Source organism: Mustela erminea, chromosome 16, assembly GCF_009829155.1.
Source record: "Mustela erminea isolate mMusErm1 chromosome 16, mMusErm1.Pri, whole genome shotgun sequence".
Taxonomy (NCBI): Eukaryota; Metazoa; Chordata; class Mammalia; order Carnivora; family Mustelidae; genus Mustela; species Mustela erminea.
In genome coordinates this window covers 5,060,555-5,073,525 of record NC_045629.1, presented here as the reverse complement: position 1 = coordinate 5,073,525, position 12,971 = coordinate 5,060,555, and the positions used below count along the sequence as shown (strand labels likewise).

General features: G+C 36.5%; 1 protein-coding gene across 4 annotated transcripts in view; it reads left to right on the top strand.

The window, feature by feature from the left end:
* The window catches only part of PXDNL (peroxidasin like), a 491,033-nt gene that overhangs the window by 340,587 nt on the left and 137,475 nt on the right, over nt 1-12,971 (top strand). For all 4 annotated transcript variants that reach the window (XM_032315673.1, XM_032315672.1, XM_032315671.1 and 1 more), the window contains 2 exons: nt 5,016-5,185; nt 8,749-9,015. In XM_032315673.1, the coding sequence (XP_032171564.1) occupies nt 5,016-5,185; nt 8,749-9,015 (437 nt within the window). The remainder of the gene's footprint in view (nt 1-5,015; nt 5,186-8,748; nt 9,016-12,971) is intronic.

Genomic DNA, 12,971 nt, shown 5'->3' with positions numbered 1-12,971 from the left:
TGTATCTGGTGAATTATGATCAGAACATTGAATGAGATAAAATATTTCATTCCAAGATAATTTGCAGATTACCCTCAAGTGCACAGCAATTACACTGACAGTTGACTTTAAACACAGAAGGTAATGGCATGTATTTAGCTTGTTAAAGAGAAAGAATCTAGTTTCCTTCAGTTTTAGATTCAGCTAAATTATCTGAGAAGTACAATAAAGACACTTTCAAAGAGTTGAGTGTTACTTAGGGATATTTGCTAAAAGTATTATAAATAAGGAAGATATGCAAGAACCAAAGGTGAAAACAAAATATTTTTAAACATGTTGATAAATAGGAATAAACTGAGATAGTTAAAGTATTCACCAACTCTAAAGGAAGGGAGAAGTAAAATGTTAGATGACACTAATAAAAATACTGTAAGGAGAGAGGACATAAATAAATAATTTCCCATGTCTCATTTTTGAACTATACAATGATATTGACTGGTTTTGAGACATTAAGAAGGCCTATTAAAAATTATGGCAAAATACTAAGATAAGGAAGAGAATACAACTTTCATACCAAGAGAAGGGAAAGTATGATTAAGGAAAATTGGACCAATGAACAAAAGGAAGGGAGAGATAGAATTGAGGTAAAGGAAAGGGAAAGGACGGAAAATGAACAAAATATCTCATCAGAAATAAGCTTAAATACATTAATAAACATGATGAATGTACAAATTTAAATAGCCTTTTGAAAGACATCATAGATTGAATTAAAAATTCAGCTGTGTGCTAAATATGTTTATTTAAAACATGATATGGGGAGGTGGAAGCTAGATGGGTAAACATATAATACCATAGTTGTCTAAACAAAATAAAGGTGCTATATGCAGATTAATATCAACCAAACTAAATTTGAAAAAAACTATGATTGCATATCATTAAATCATAAGTGATCAGCAACAATTCACCTGGAGATAAGATTCACAAATCTCTCTGTACTTAACAAAATAGCTGTTTAAAAATAAAACAAAATTAAGAGGATTACCAGGATTAATTGGCAGAATGTCAGTTATAGGGAGAAATGACAGTACTCTTCTCTTAGAAAGAATAAGAACAAAAATTAACAAGAACAACATAAGAAGGCTGGTTTTGTATGTAACACATATATCCACATATAAAAATCTAAGTTATGCTATGGTTTCAAGTAACTATAGAATGTTTATCAAAATTGATCACATATAAAGAAATAAAAATCTCAACTCATAGTAAAGAACCAACTTCATAAAGACCCCTTTCTTTAAACATAATTTAATGAAATTAGAAATCAACCATTTATTGATGTTTGGAGATCCTTTAGTCTTCTCAGGAGGAGAGTAAAGTAATTACACTACCTAGAAATAACTATCAAAATAAATTTTTAATGAGTGATTTAATTCAAAGAGGAGGGAAAGCATTCCTACTGAAGAAAGAATGAGTAAAGGCACAGGATGGAAATCAATTATGATAGAATTCTGGAAAGAGGGTAGATCATATTTGTTGGAATAAAGGTTTTACTTATGAGTGTAAGAGGAAAAGATTGCAAACAACTGGACGGCTAATGACTTTAGCTTTTAATTTATAATCTTCGAGTACCAGTAGATGGTGATCAAGGTAGTCACACCACCAAAGAAGTTTCTTTACCAGCCATGCTTTTCTTTTATTTATTTATTTATTTATTTATTTCCAGCATAACAGTATTCATTATTTTTGCACCACACCCCGTGCTCCATGCAATCCATGCCCTCTATAATACCCACCACCTGGTACCCCAACCTCCCACCCCCCGTCCCTTCAAAACCCTCAGATTGTTTTTCAGAGTCCATAGTCTCTCATGGTTCACCTCCCCTTCCAATTTCCCCCAACTCCCAGCCATGCTTTTCTTAATGTTGAGGTTCTAGACTGTGGGAATTTTGGCCATTTAAAAAAAAAATTGAGGGATGCCTGGGTGGCTCAGTTGGTTAAGCAGCTGCCTTCGGCTCAGGTCATGATCCCAGCGTCCTGGGATCGAGTCCCGCATCGGGCTCCTTGCTCAGCAGGGAGCCTGCTTCTCCCTCAGCCTCTGCCTTTCATTCTGTCTGCCTGTGTTCGCTCTCTCCCCTTCTCTCTCTCTCTGATAAATAAATAAAATCTTTAAAAAAAAAATAAAAATAAAAAAAATTGAAACTGTGGCAAATATTAGTACAATATTTACAATTGATTATAAACAAGACTTATAATTATCTTCTACTTATAGTTTTTCACTACATGCCTTCTTATGTGGTAGATACTTTAAATTTATGGGCATGGGAGTTAGTTTATTTATTTTTATATTTCTAGTGCCTAGATGTAGAGTCTAATTCTTAGAAAGCACTTAATAAATGTTTGCTGCAGTGAATTGTGTCTAATAAATCAAATATGTTTGTTGGCAAATTTTCAAGGGGGAAAAAAGCTAAGTAAATTCTAGTTAAGCAAATCTTTGTGTTTTTTACATATGATTACTACATATTTTGTATCAAATTGACAATGTGATACGTATATTGAATCATAAAGACTTGCTTTGAATTTTTGAAGAAACATCATGACTCCTGCACAAACAACTTTTAACAGCATAGTGAAGAAGATCCGAAGAAAGGGGAGAATAACCGGAAAAAGAATGGTGCATTTTCCATTCATGGGTGTGATTGGCTGCTGTTGGTTTTACATCATTTTAAATAATGAAAACTGGTGAATTCTATTGCATTGTCTAGCCAGAAGATAGATATCATGTACACATTTAGCAACTTTTGATATTTTAGGAGTCACTTTTAGGACAATTTTTTTTCTGCATTTGCTTTATTTCTCAGTGTGTAATGTCTGTATACAATTATTTTTCTCCTCCTCTTCCTGTTTCCCTCCTTTTTCTTTTGTCTGAATTCTCCATCCATATGGAGGCTGAGACAAGTGCCTTGTTGTTACTAGTCTGTCTTTTTATAAGACTCTACCTTGAAGGAAGGCGCTGTGCCTGTCTTATTATTCCAAGGAATTGGGAAGAGTTAAATTATAGTTTATTTTAAAAGGATATAATTGAGGAACAGCCAGATGGAAGAGATACATAGGGGAAGGTACGTGGGAAGAGGTACAGAGTTTCTGTGCTCTCTGAGTGTGACACTGCCTAAATCTCCACGTGTTTACCAGCTCAGAGGCTCCTAGAACAAACTTAAAGGAAATTAAATCATCTTTGGAAAAGGCGCAATTCCATTATTGCTGGCGTGCTACTTTGCAAGTAGACCTAATTGGGTTCAAGGTTAGATGATTTTAGAATTGTGTTTAAAATAATTAGTTTAATACTTAATAAGACTTTTGAATTTGTGCACTTAAAAAAAATATGTTTTCTGATGTTCACTGCATGTTACTGGCACTGAGTAGTTGTGGCAGTCTGTACTTACAGGAATATTCAGCATCTAGCTTCCTATACTCTGCATTGCTGGCCTTTCAAAGGCAATGCTGTATTTCCAAAACTAATCTCTTCAAAAATAGTAACTTGAAGTTCTCATTGACTAACTGGTAGTTCTTAAAATTAGGCTTTTCAGTGGGTGAAAAAGAACAGATTTCATCTATCTGTCCTGCCTTCTTTTCTGCTCCATTCTGAAAGAATGGATGTGAAATATGGCCATTATGTTCCTCTTTATCCTTTGTGATGTAAATTGCTGAATAAGTATGGTTTCTCCATCTCTTTAATTTAACCTGCTTTACTTTTTACATACATGAAAATAAGAGGAGTTATTATTCGTCAGTGTTGGCACATTTTTAAATTAATAGACAAATGTTTACTTGGAAGCCATTGGATTTTAGAACAAATTAAAAAAGAAAGAAATGAAATCCTCTCAATGGACTTTTCCCTCTCTTAAGAGTGTTATTGATGGGAGACAATATATTAAGTGTTTAACAAATGCCTATTGAGTGATGAATGTGTGTTAGGGGGAAATTTATTATGTTTAATATTGTTATAGTACTAAGAATACTCATGTAAACGTCTATATTCCTCCTCACACATGATTATTCAATATTCTAAAGGGGGAAAAATACCCTGGTGAGACAAAAAAAAAATTCTGTTGAAACTTCTGACATATGTTTATGTGTCAGTAGCTTTGCATTTACTTCTAAAGATAACCCAAAAAACTCATTACTGTTCCCTGAGCTTTTCTTTCACAGTAGTGAAGACTACTGTGCTCAATGGGTACTCCACTTCTATTGATAAAAAGTATTTTTCTAGTATCTCCAGAATGGTCCAGTTCAGTTATGAGGGCCTAACCTCCAACAACTGGGTAAATGGATATGCTTATTTAATGCCATGTCGTGTAATCATCCTCAGCTTTGAGCTATGTTGCCTTGAATATGAATATTTTACTACTCTTCAACAAAATATAAGTGCATATTAAATGACTCGCAGAAAAGAGGTACAGAGCTTACATATCACCATCTGATGATTCTACTTTTCTTTAAAAAAGATTTTATTTATTTATTTGACAGATCACAAGTAGGCAGAGAGACAGGCAGAAAGAGAGAGAGGGGCAAGCAGACTCTTTGCTGAGCAGAGAGCCCAATGCAGGGCTTGATCCCAGGACCCTGAGGTCATGACCTGAGCTGAAGGCAGAGGCTTAACCCACTGAGCCACCCAGGTGCCCCAATTCCACTTTTTTAAAAATAGGAATTCAGAGGTATAACAATGTGCTGAGGTATCTTTCATATTAGAGAGATGGCTTCAGTGTTTAAATTCATGCTGCCTTGGAAAGTAGGACATTTAAACCTCCTTCCTTTCTATCATGTCTTGACTTGAAACCTGTGTTTAGTATACAATCTCAGAAATAGGAAGGGACAATTAGGATTTAAATTAAAATGATCTGAATTATTAAGACAATTTAAAAAGTCAACATGTTGATATACATGAAACATATTTATAAGGTCTTATATTTTCATTTTTGGTTAGGTGTTTTCAATATGATTGGAGTTAAATAATATGTATATAAAATGTGTATTTCTAGCCACTCATTGGATTTGGAAGATGATTCTCGATTTAACTTGTTTGATGATGGGACACTCATGATCCGAAACACTCGTGAGTCAGACCAAGGTGAATATCAGTGTATGGCCAGAAACTCAGCTGGAGAGGTCAAGACACAGAATGCCATGCTCAGATACTCCAGTCCTCCAGGTACAACTTTTTTTCCCCATAACTGAACTTAATGTAAATGCAACAGTTCTCCATCAGTTATTTGTACTAGAAAATGGCTTTATCTTGCTTCTTTAAGGAATGGAATGCTTTAAAGTGAAACAGTTGTCATTGTCCATCACTTTCTAATCTTTTATAGAAACTTGATTTTTTTTTCCTCTTGAACTTTATTTAATTTCCTGCCTTAGTTCTGTTATTTTCTAGTCACACTAGATGCTGTCTCAAGGCTGCCATTGTTCTTTTGATTATCCATCCAGCTTCTCCAGAAGATGACCCAGCATCCTCAAAGAAAATCAGTGGTAGCAAGACCATCATCCTTTCTAACAAATCATTGAATTATTCATTCATAATTAATTCACTTAGCAGATACTTATTGAATGCCCACTGAGCTAGATGTTGAAGACTGTATAGTTAACAACCTATGCTCCTTTAACTTTCCAGGAGCTTTACTTTGCCATTAGTGGCTTATATAAACCAGACACAAGAGCTGTGAAAATTTTAAAATTTTATGATGGGTAAGGAAAGGGGATAGAAGCAGAAAGGACAGATGTGTGCTGGTAAATATTTGTTTGTTTATTTATATATATTTTTAAATATTTATTTATTTATTATAGGAAGAGAGAGCATACCTGTACACAGGGTTGAGGTGGCAGAGGAAGGGGGAGAGTGAGAAAGAATCTCAGGTCGACTCTCCACTGAGCATAGAGCCCAACGTGGGGACTTGATCTCATGACCCTGAAATCATGACCTGACACGAAATCGAGAGTTGGACACTTAACCATCTGAGCCAACCCAGATGCCCCACTGGTAAATGTTTAGAAACTGGCTCTGGGGGTGAGGACAAAGCCCCAATTTGCAGTTTTGCCAAAGATTAACTTGACATCACTGAATTTGGAGTTGGGAAGAGATATGTAGGAGCACACCATTGAATAGTATTTCTACCATGCAGACACAATAGATGTAAATAATTTCAAGACTCTAGATCATATTAAAATGCAAAATAACTTGAAGTGGTAAATGTCAGAATTTATCATTGGTGAGATTTACTAGATTAATTAGACTTATTTAGTTGTACGTTTATGTAATTTAATGTATAATAATGGCAATGCTTAACAGTCAGCTTGAAAAATTCCAAAAATTTGATAACTGACTTTCCAAAGCCAGCTACAACACCTCTAACAGTAGGAGCACTTGGATCAGACTTGGAGTTCTGTGTTCATTCAAAGAAGGATTTTCCAGGGCCAGTGACATCTAAGCTGAAAGCAAGAAGTAGAAAACAGCCAGATAAATAGAATCAAAATCTTGTCTTAGTAGAAAAGGCAATAAAGGTAGACAAAGCAACACACATTCAAGATGTAGGAAGTTCTGGATATCTGGAGGATACAGGTGAAGGGTTGGGAGTTATGTGAGATTTGGGGAACTGTAAGGCAGTGTCAAATCATTCATGACTGTACTCTAAGTGTTTCCAAATTGGGTTTTTCTGTTATAAAGATCTCCCAGGCAGCAGTTTGGAGGACACGGAGAAGGACAGAATAGGGTGAGCAGGTCACAGGCTGTGGTGACAATGAAGAGGAGAGTAGTGACACAGGCAGTGACAGAGGGCGTAGAGAAAGCAGCCCTGAATGAAAAGTTATGCTGGCAAAAATAATGCATTTGAGTCTGAGATTGATTGAATCTGAAAATTCCTTACAGAGTTTGTCCATAATTTGTGACTGGAAAACCCACTAGCTCTTTCCAAAGTGTCATTCACTTTGTCTTCCATGTCAAGCCTGACACTGCACACTGGAGTTTTCCTACTTTGACTTCTGGACACCATTTCCTCCTGATCCTTTCCAAAGGTTCTCTCCTTCTCTCCAAAGGTCTTCAGGCTTCCTCAACTGTGTTATTCCTCATGCCCTCCCCACCTGCTCTTCGTCCAGTTTGCCTGCCCTAACCACATTGCTTCCTCTTCCGTAGAGATTGACATGAGTTTTAAAGCAATTCCTGAATATACAACTTGAATAATTATTGTATGTTTCAAAGATTTTATTGCTGGTATCTTTCCTGAGATTTCATCTCATTACTACCTTATTGCTCACTTTCACATGTAAGTTTTGACATCCCTCAAGCACATTTGCCTGCATTTCATCTTATGTTTGCCATCACTGTTGATATCGTTAGTATCTTCCCAAACTTCAGATTCAGCCTCCACTGCTTCTTGTCTTCATCAAATCTCTAGAAATTTGGTTCCAAGATGCATCAGATTGTCTTCCTTTTCATTTCCAATGCCATCGATTCACTTCAAAAATTTTCATACCTCAATTATTATAATAAATAGTTCTTTCCATTTTTTTAATTATTTTTTTATTTTTTTAATTTTTTTTTCTTTCCATTTTTCTATAGTACTTTACACCTTACTGTAATATATTGATTTCCAAGGTATGTCGTAGCTTTTCAGAGTATGTGTTTGTCTTCTGTCCTTGTAGCTACAGCATAATCTTACAAGGAAAGGAGTGTCTTGTGCGTCTTTGGATCTTTCCAACATTCAGCACATTATCTAGCTTAAGACATTCAATATTGTTTAAAATAAATCTTGATTGTTGAATTAGATTAAATAAACTTATCTCTACTCTTAATGGTATATTCATCTCAGAAATTAAGGAACCCCCAGAATTAGACCCAATAATTGAGACTGTTAAACACCCTCATAAGTCTTCAATTTCTGCTTGAGGTTTCCAGAAAAGATGAAACTCTTAGGAATCAATAAGTGGAACACCCCCTATGGAAGTCTAAAATTTGGATTTACAAGGATCCCTAGTGGGTCAATTTGTATTATATTTGTCTGAATGTGACAGAAAACTTGATGAGAAATGGTGTAAACACAGTGTGTGTGTGTGTGTGTGTGCGTGTGCGCACGCGAGTGCGCAAAAGCGGTTTATTCATATGCCACAAGCAGCGCAGGAGTGTGGACAGAGCTGCCATATTGGCCCAGTGCTCCAGTGATATCTTTCTACTCTTCAGTCCTTTGCATAGAGACCTTTTCTCCCCTTCATAATTGTCACATTGTGGTCCCAAGTTGGCTCTTGTAACCTAAACACATGGCTGGATGCCAGCTTGCAAACAAGAGGAAAAGCAATGACTAGTTAGATTGCACTTTTATCTGGGAAGGAAACTCTTCCAGGAATGCATGCCTACGTCTCATTGGCAGAACTGTGTCACATGGATGGATACCCTTGACTGCGAGAGAGTCTGAGAAGGGGATATTTTTCAGTGGGAACACTTGAACAGTTAGTCCCTAGAATAAAAAATCGGTGGGCACTAGCAGTGTCTATGATCCATAATGGCATCAAGGGAATCAGTCCTCAAAAAAACTGCACATTGATATCAAATCTAGATTTAAGACCCAGATGTTTTAGATTTAACTATTTGAGAATTTAATGTATGTATATAATATTTAGTAAAAACGCATTTTGAAACTGACAAAAATTTAAAAATCACAATGTAGAATAAATAAACCTTCTTAATTTCTAAGTGGTTATTTTGTTTTGTTTTTCTCTTTCTTTTAGCCAAGCCTAGTTTTATAATTCAGCCTCAGGACACAGAGGTTTTAATTGGCACCAGCACAACTTTGGAATGTATGGCCACAGGCCACCCACACCCCCATGTCACTTGGACTAGGGGCAGCGGAGAGGCCCTGGATCGATCCAGGCACCTGACTACTTCTGGAGGGCTATACTTACAGAATGTCACCCTGCAGGATCATGGTCAATTTACCTGTCACGCCGACAATAATCAAGGCTCTGTTCAAGCTACAGCAAACATAATTGTACAAGGTATGGGAGCAGGGGGTCATGATTGAAATGTTCACAATGCCACATTCAGAAAATCATTTTTCAACTTAAAACAGTAATGTCATGTAAGTCAGTGAAAAGATTTTTGTATTTACCATTTATTTTTGACACAATAGAATTTTCAAAACTAATCTACTTCATATTAAAACTTTTTTTTTCCACTTCAGTCTTTATCCAAACGCTATAATCAACCATTTAGCAACAAAAGAGATGAAGTCATTTGGCAGCAAACTGTCAAAAGATATTTGTGCTTCAGGATACATCACAGATATGAAAGTGAAAATGCTGTGCCCTATGTTCATATTCCCTTACCAAGCTGTCTCCTAACATAGTTTAGGACTATGCTGATGGCTCTTACAGGCCCGGGCTGTTTAACAAAGCAGGAATAAAACTATTCTGAACACTGTAAGTAATTTATATGCTTGGGCCTGTAATCTTATTGTAAAGAACTCATGTTTCTCTGCTATGCTTTTGTTCTGAACTGGGCTGCCCCTCCCTTCCTGTTGTTGTGGTTGTGTGTGTGGGTTTAGGTGTGTGTGCACTAAACACTTCTTGCACCAATCTTATTGGAGTGATGCCAAAAGATCTGCTGTACCCAAAACCTTTTGTCATCAGCTGACAAGAGTACAATAATTTACAATGATACATTTTTAAGGGCTTCCTAGAGCCACGAACATTATAATTTACTTAGGAAGCTATTTTATTATTTTCTATTTATTATTATTATTATTTTGTTGTTGTTATGTTAGTCACCACACAGAATATTAGTCACTATTGGTTTTTGATGTAGTGTTCCATGATTCATTGTTGGCACATAACATCCTGTGCTCCATGCAATCTGTGCCCTCCTTAAAACCCATCACCGGGCTCACCCATTCCCCTACCTCCCTCCTTTCTAAAACCCTCAGTTTGTTTCCCAGAGTCCATAGTCTCTCATGATTTGTCTCCTACTCTGATTTCCCCCCTTCATTTTTTCCTTTCTCCTAATGTCCTCCATGCCATTCTTTATGTTCCACAAACAAGTGAAAACATATGATAATTGACTTTCTCTGCTTGACTTATTTCACTTAGTGTAATCTCCTCTGCTTCCATCCATGTTAATGCAAATGTTGGGTAGTCAGCCTTTCTGATGGCTGAGTAATATTCCATTGTGTATATGGACCATATCTTCTTTATCCATTTGTCTGTTGAGGGGCATCTCAGCTCTTTCCACAGTTTGGCTCTTTTGGACATTTCTGCTATGAACATTGTGGTGCATATGGCCTTTCTTTTCACTATATCTGTATCTTTGGGTAAATACCCAGTAGTGCAATTGCTGGCTCATATGGTAGTTCTATTTTTGTTTGAGGAAGTGTTTTCCAAAGTGGCTACACAACCTGCATTCCCACCAACAGTGTAAGAGGGTTCCCCTTTCTCCACATCCTCTCCAACATTTGTGGTTTCTTCCTTGTCAAGTTTTTGGCATGTGGTTTTGATTTGAATTTTCCTAATGGTTAATGATGATGAACATTTTTATGTCTGTTAACCATTTGTATGTCTTCTTTGGAAAAGTGTCATGTTTATGTCTTCTGCCCATGTTTTCACTTGATTTTTTTGAGGGGAGTGTTGAGTTTGAGGTGTACTTTATAGCTCTTGGATATCAGCCCTTTGTCTGTAGTGTCATTTGTGAATATCTTCTCCCATTCCTTGGGTTGCCTCTTTGTTGACTGTTTCCTTTGCTATGCAGAAGCTTTTTATCTTGATGGAATCCCAAATTTCATTTTCACTTTTATTTCATTTGCCTTTGGAGACTTGTATAGCAAGAAGTTGCTGTGGCCCATGTGAAAGAGGTTACTGTCTATCTTCTCCTGTAGGATTTTGATAGATTTCTGTCTCAGATTGAGGTCTTTCATCCCTTTTGAGTTTATCTTTGTGTATGGTGTTAAGAGAATGGTCAGGTTTCATTTCTCTATACATAGCTGTTCAATTTTTCCAGCACCATTTATTGAAGAGACTGTCTCTTTTACACTGGATATTTTTTCCTACTTTGACGAAGATTATTTGACCAGAGCATTGAGGGTCCATATCTGGGCTCTCTACTCTGTTCCACTGATCTTTGTGTCTGTTTTTGTGCCAGTACCATATTGTCTTGGTGATCACAGCTTTGTGATATAGCTTGAAATCAGGCAACATGATGCCCCTAGCTTTTTTTTTTTTTTCAACTTTTCCTTGGTGATTTGGGGTCTTTTCTGGTTCCATACAAATTTTAGGATTATTTGTTCCAGAGCTTTGAAAAGTACCATTGGTATTTTGATTGGGATAGTGTTGGAAGTATAGATTGCTCTGGGCAGCATAGACATTTTGACAATGTTTATTTTTCCAAACCATGAGCATGGAATGTACTTCCAACTTTTTGTGTTTTCTTCAATTTCTCTCATGAGTGTTTTATGGTTTCTAGAGTATAGATCCTTTACCTCTTTGGCTAGGTATACCAAGGTATCTTAAGTTTTTTAGGCGCTATTGTAAATGGAATCCATTCTCTAATTTCTCTTTTTAGAGTTTCATTGTTAATGTACAAGAAAACAAGTGATTTCTGTGCATTGATTTTTGTATTCTGCCACACTACTGTACTGTTGTATGAATTCTAGTAATTTGGGGATGGAGTCTTTTGGATTTTTCACATAAAGTATCATTCATCCATGAAGAGAGAGAGTTTGACTTCTTTGTCATTTTGGATACTTTTAATTTCTTTTTGTTGTCTGATATTTGTTGCTAGGACTTCTAATGCTATGTTGAATGATAGTGGCGAGAGGGGGCATCCTTGTCATGTTCCTGATCTTAAGGGAAAGGCTCTCAGCTTTTCCCATTGAGGATGATATTCACTATATATTTTTCATAGATGTCTTTTATGAAATTGAGGAATGTTCCCTCTATCCCTATACTCTGAAGAGTTTTAATCAGGAAAGGATGCTGTATTTTATCAAATCCGTTTTCTGCATCAATTGAGAGGACCACGTGGTTTCTTGTTCCTCTTATTTATGTGTTCTATCACATAGAATGATTTGCAAATGTTGAACCACCCTTGTATTCCAGAGATAAATCCCACCTTTTTACAGTGTATAATCCTTTAATGTACTGTTGAATTCTATCAGCTAGGATCTTGTTGAGAAATTTGGCATTATATTCATCAGGGATATTGGTCTGTAATTCTCCTTTTTGATGGGGTGTTTGCCTGGTTTTTAGGATCAAGGTAATGCTGGCCTCATAGAGAGTCTGGAAGTTTTCCTTCTGTTTCTATTTTTTGAAATAGCTTCAGGAGAATAGGTATTATTTCTTTGGATGTTTAGTAGAATTCCCCCAGGGAATCCATCAGGCCACAGACTCATTTTTTTGCGAAGTTTTTAATCACTGCTTCAATCTCATTACTGGTTATTGGCAGGAGAGCCCATTGTCTCTGGGTCTTTTCTTTGTTCAGAGTTCCTCCTCTTAGTCATTCTGTTGAGTTGTGGTTGATAGGGTATATAGCCAAAAAAATACCAACCACTATCCAGGCAAGGTGCACCCTCTCAACTGATGATCCTCTGCCCCAGTAGATATCCAGAACTGTATAATCTTACATCTCAGGCTGATTTTATGGGTGTTCAGAGAAGCTTAGTAGATTTCTAACTAAATTTAGGGGACCAGTTAAAAAGGAGTCCCCCATTCCTCTGCCAACTTGGTGGAATTACCAAAAGTTATATTATTTTATGTATTTTCTAAAATTTTTGTTTTCTTAGTATTTGAGAGAGAGAGAGAGAGAGAGAGAAGGAATAAGCTGGGGAGAGGGACAAAGAAAGAATGGGAGAAGCAGCTCCCTGCTTAGTAAGAAGCCCAATGCAGGACTCCATCTCAAGACCCTGGGATCATGACCTGAGCTGAAGGCAGATGCTTAAACAACTGAGCCACCCAGGGGCTCCACG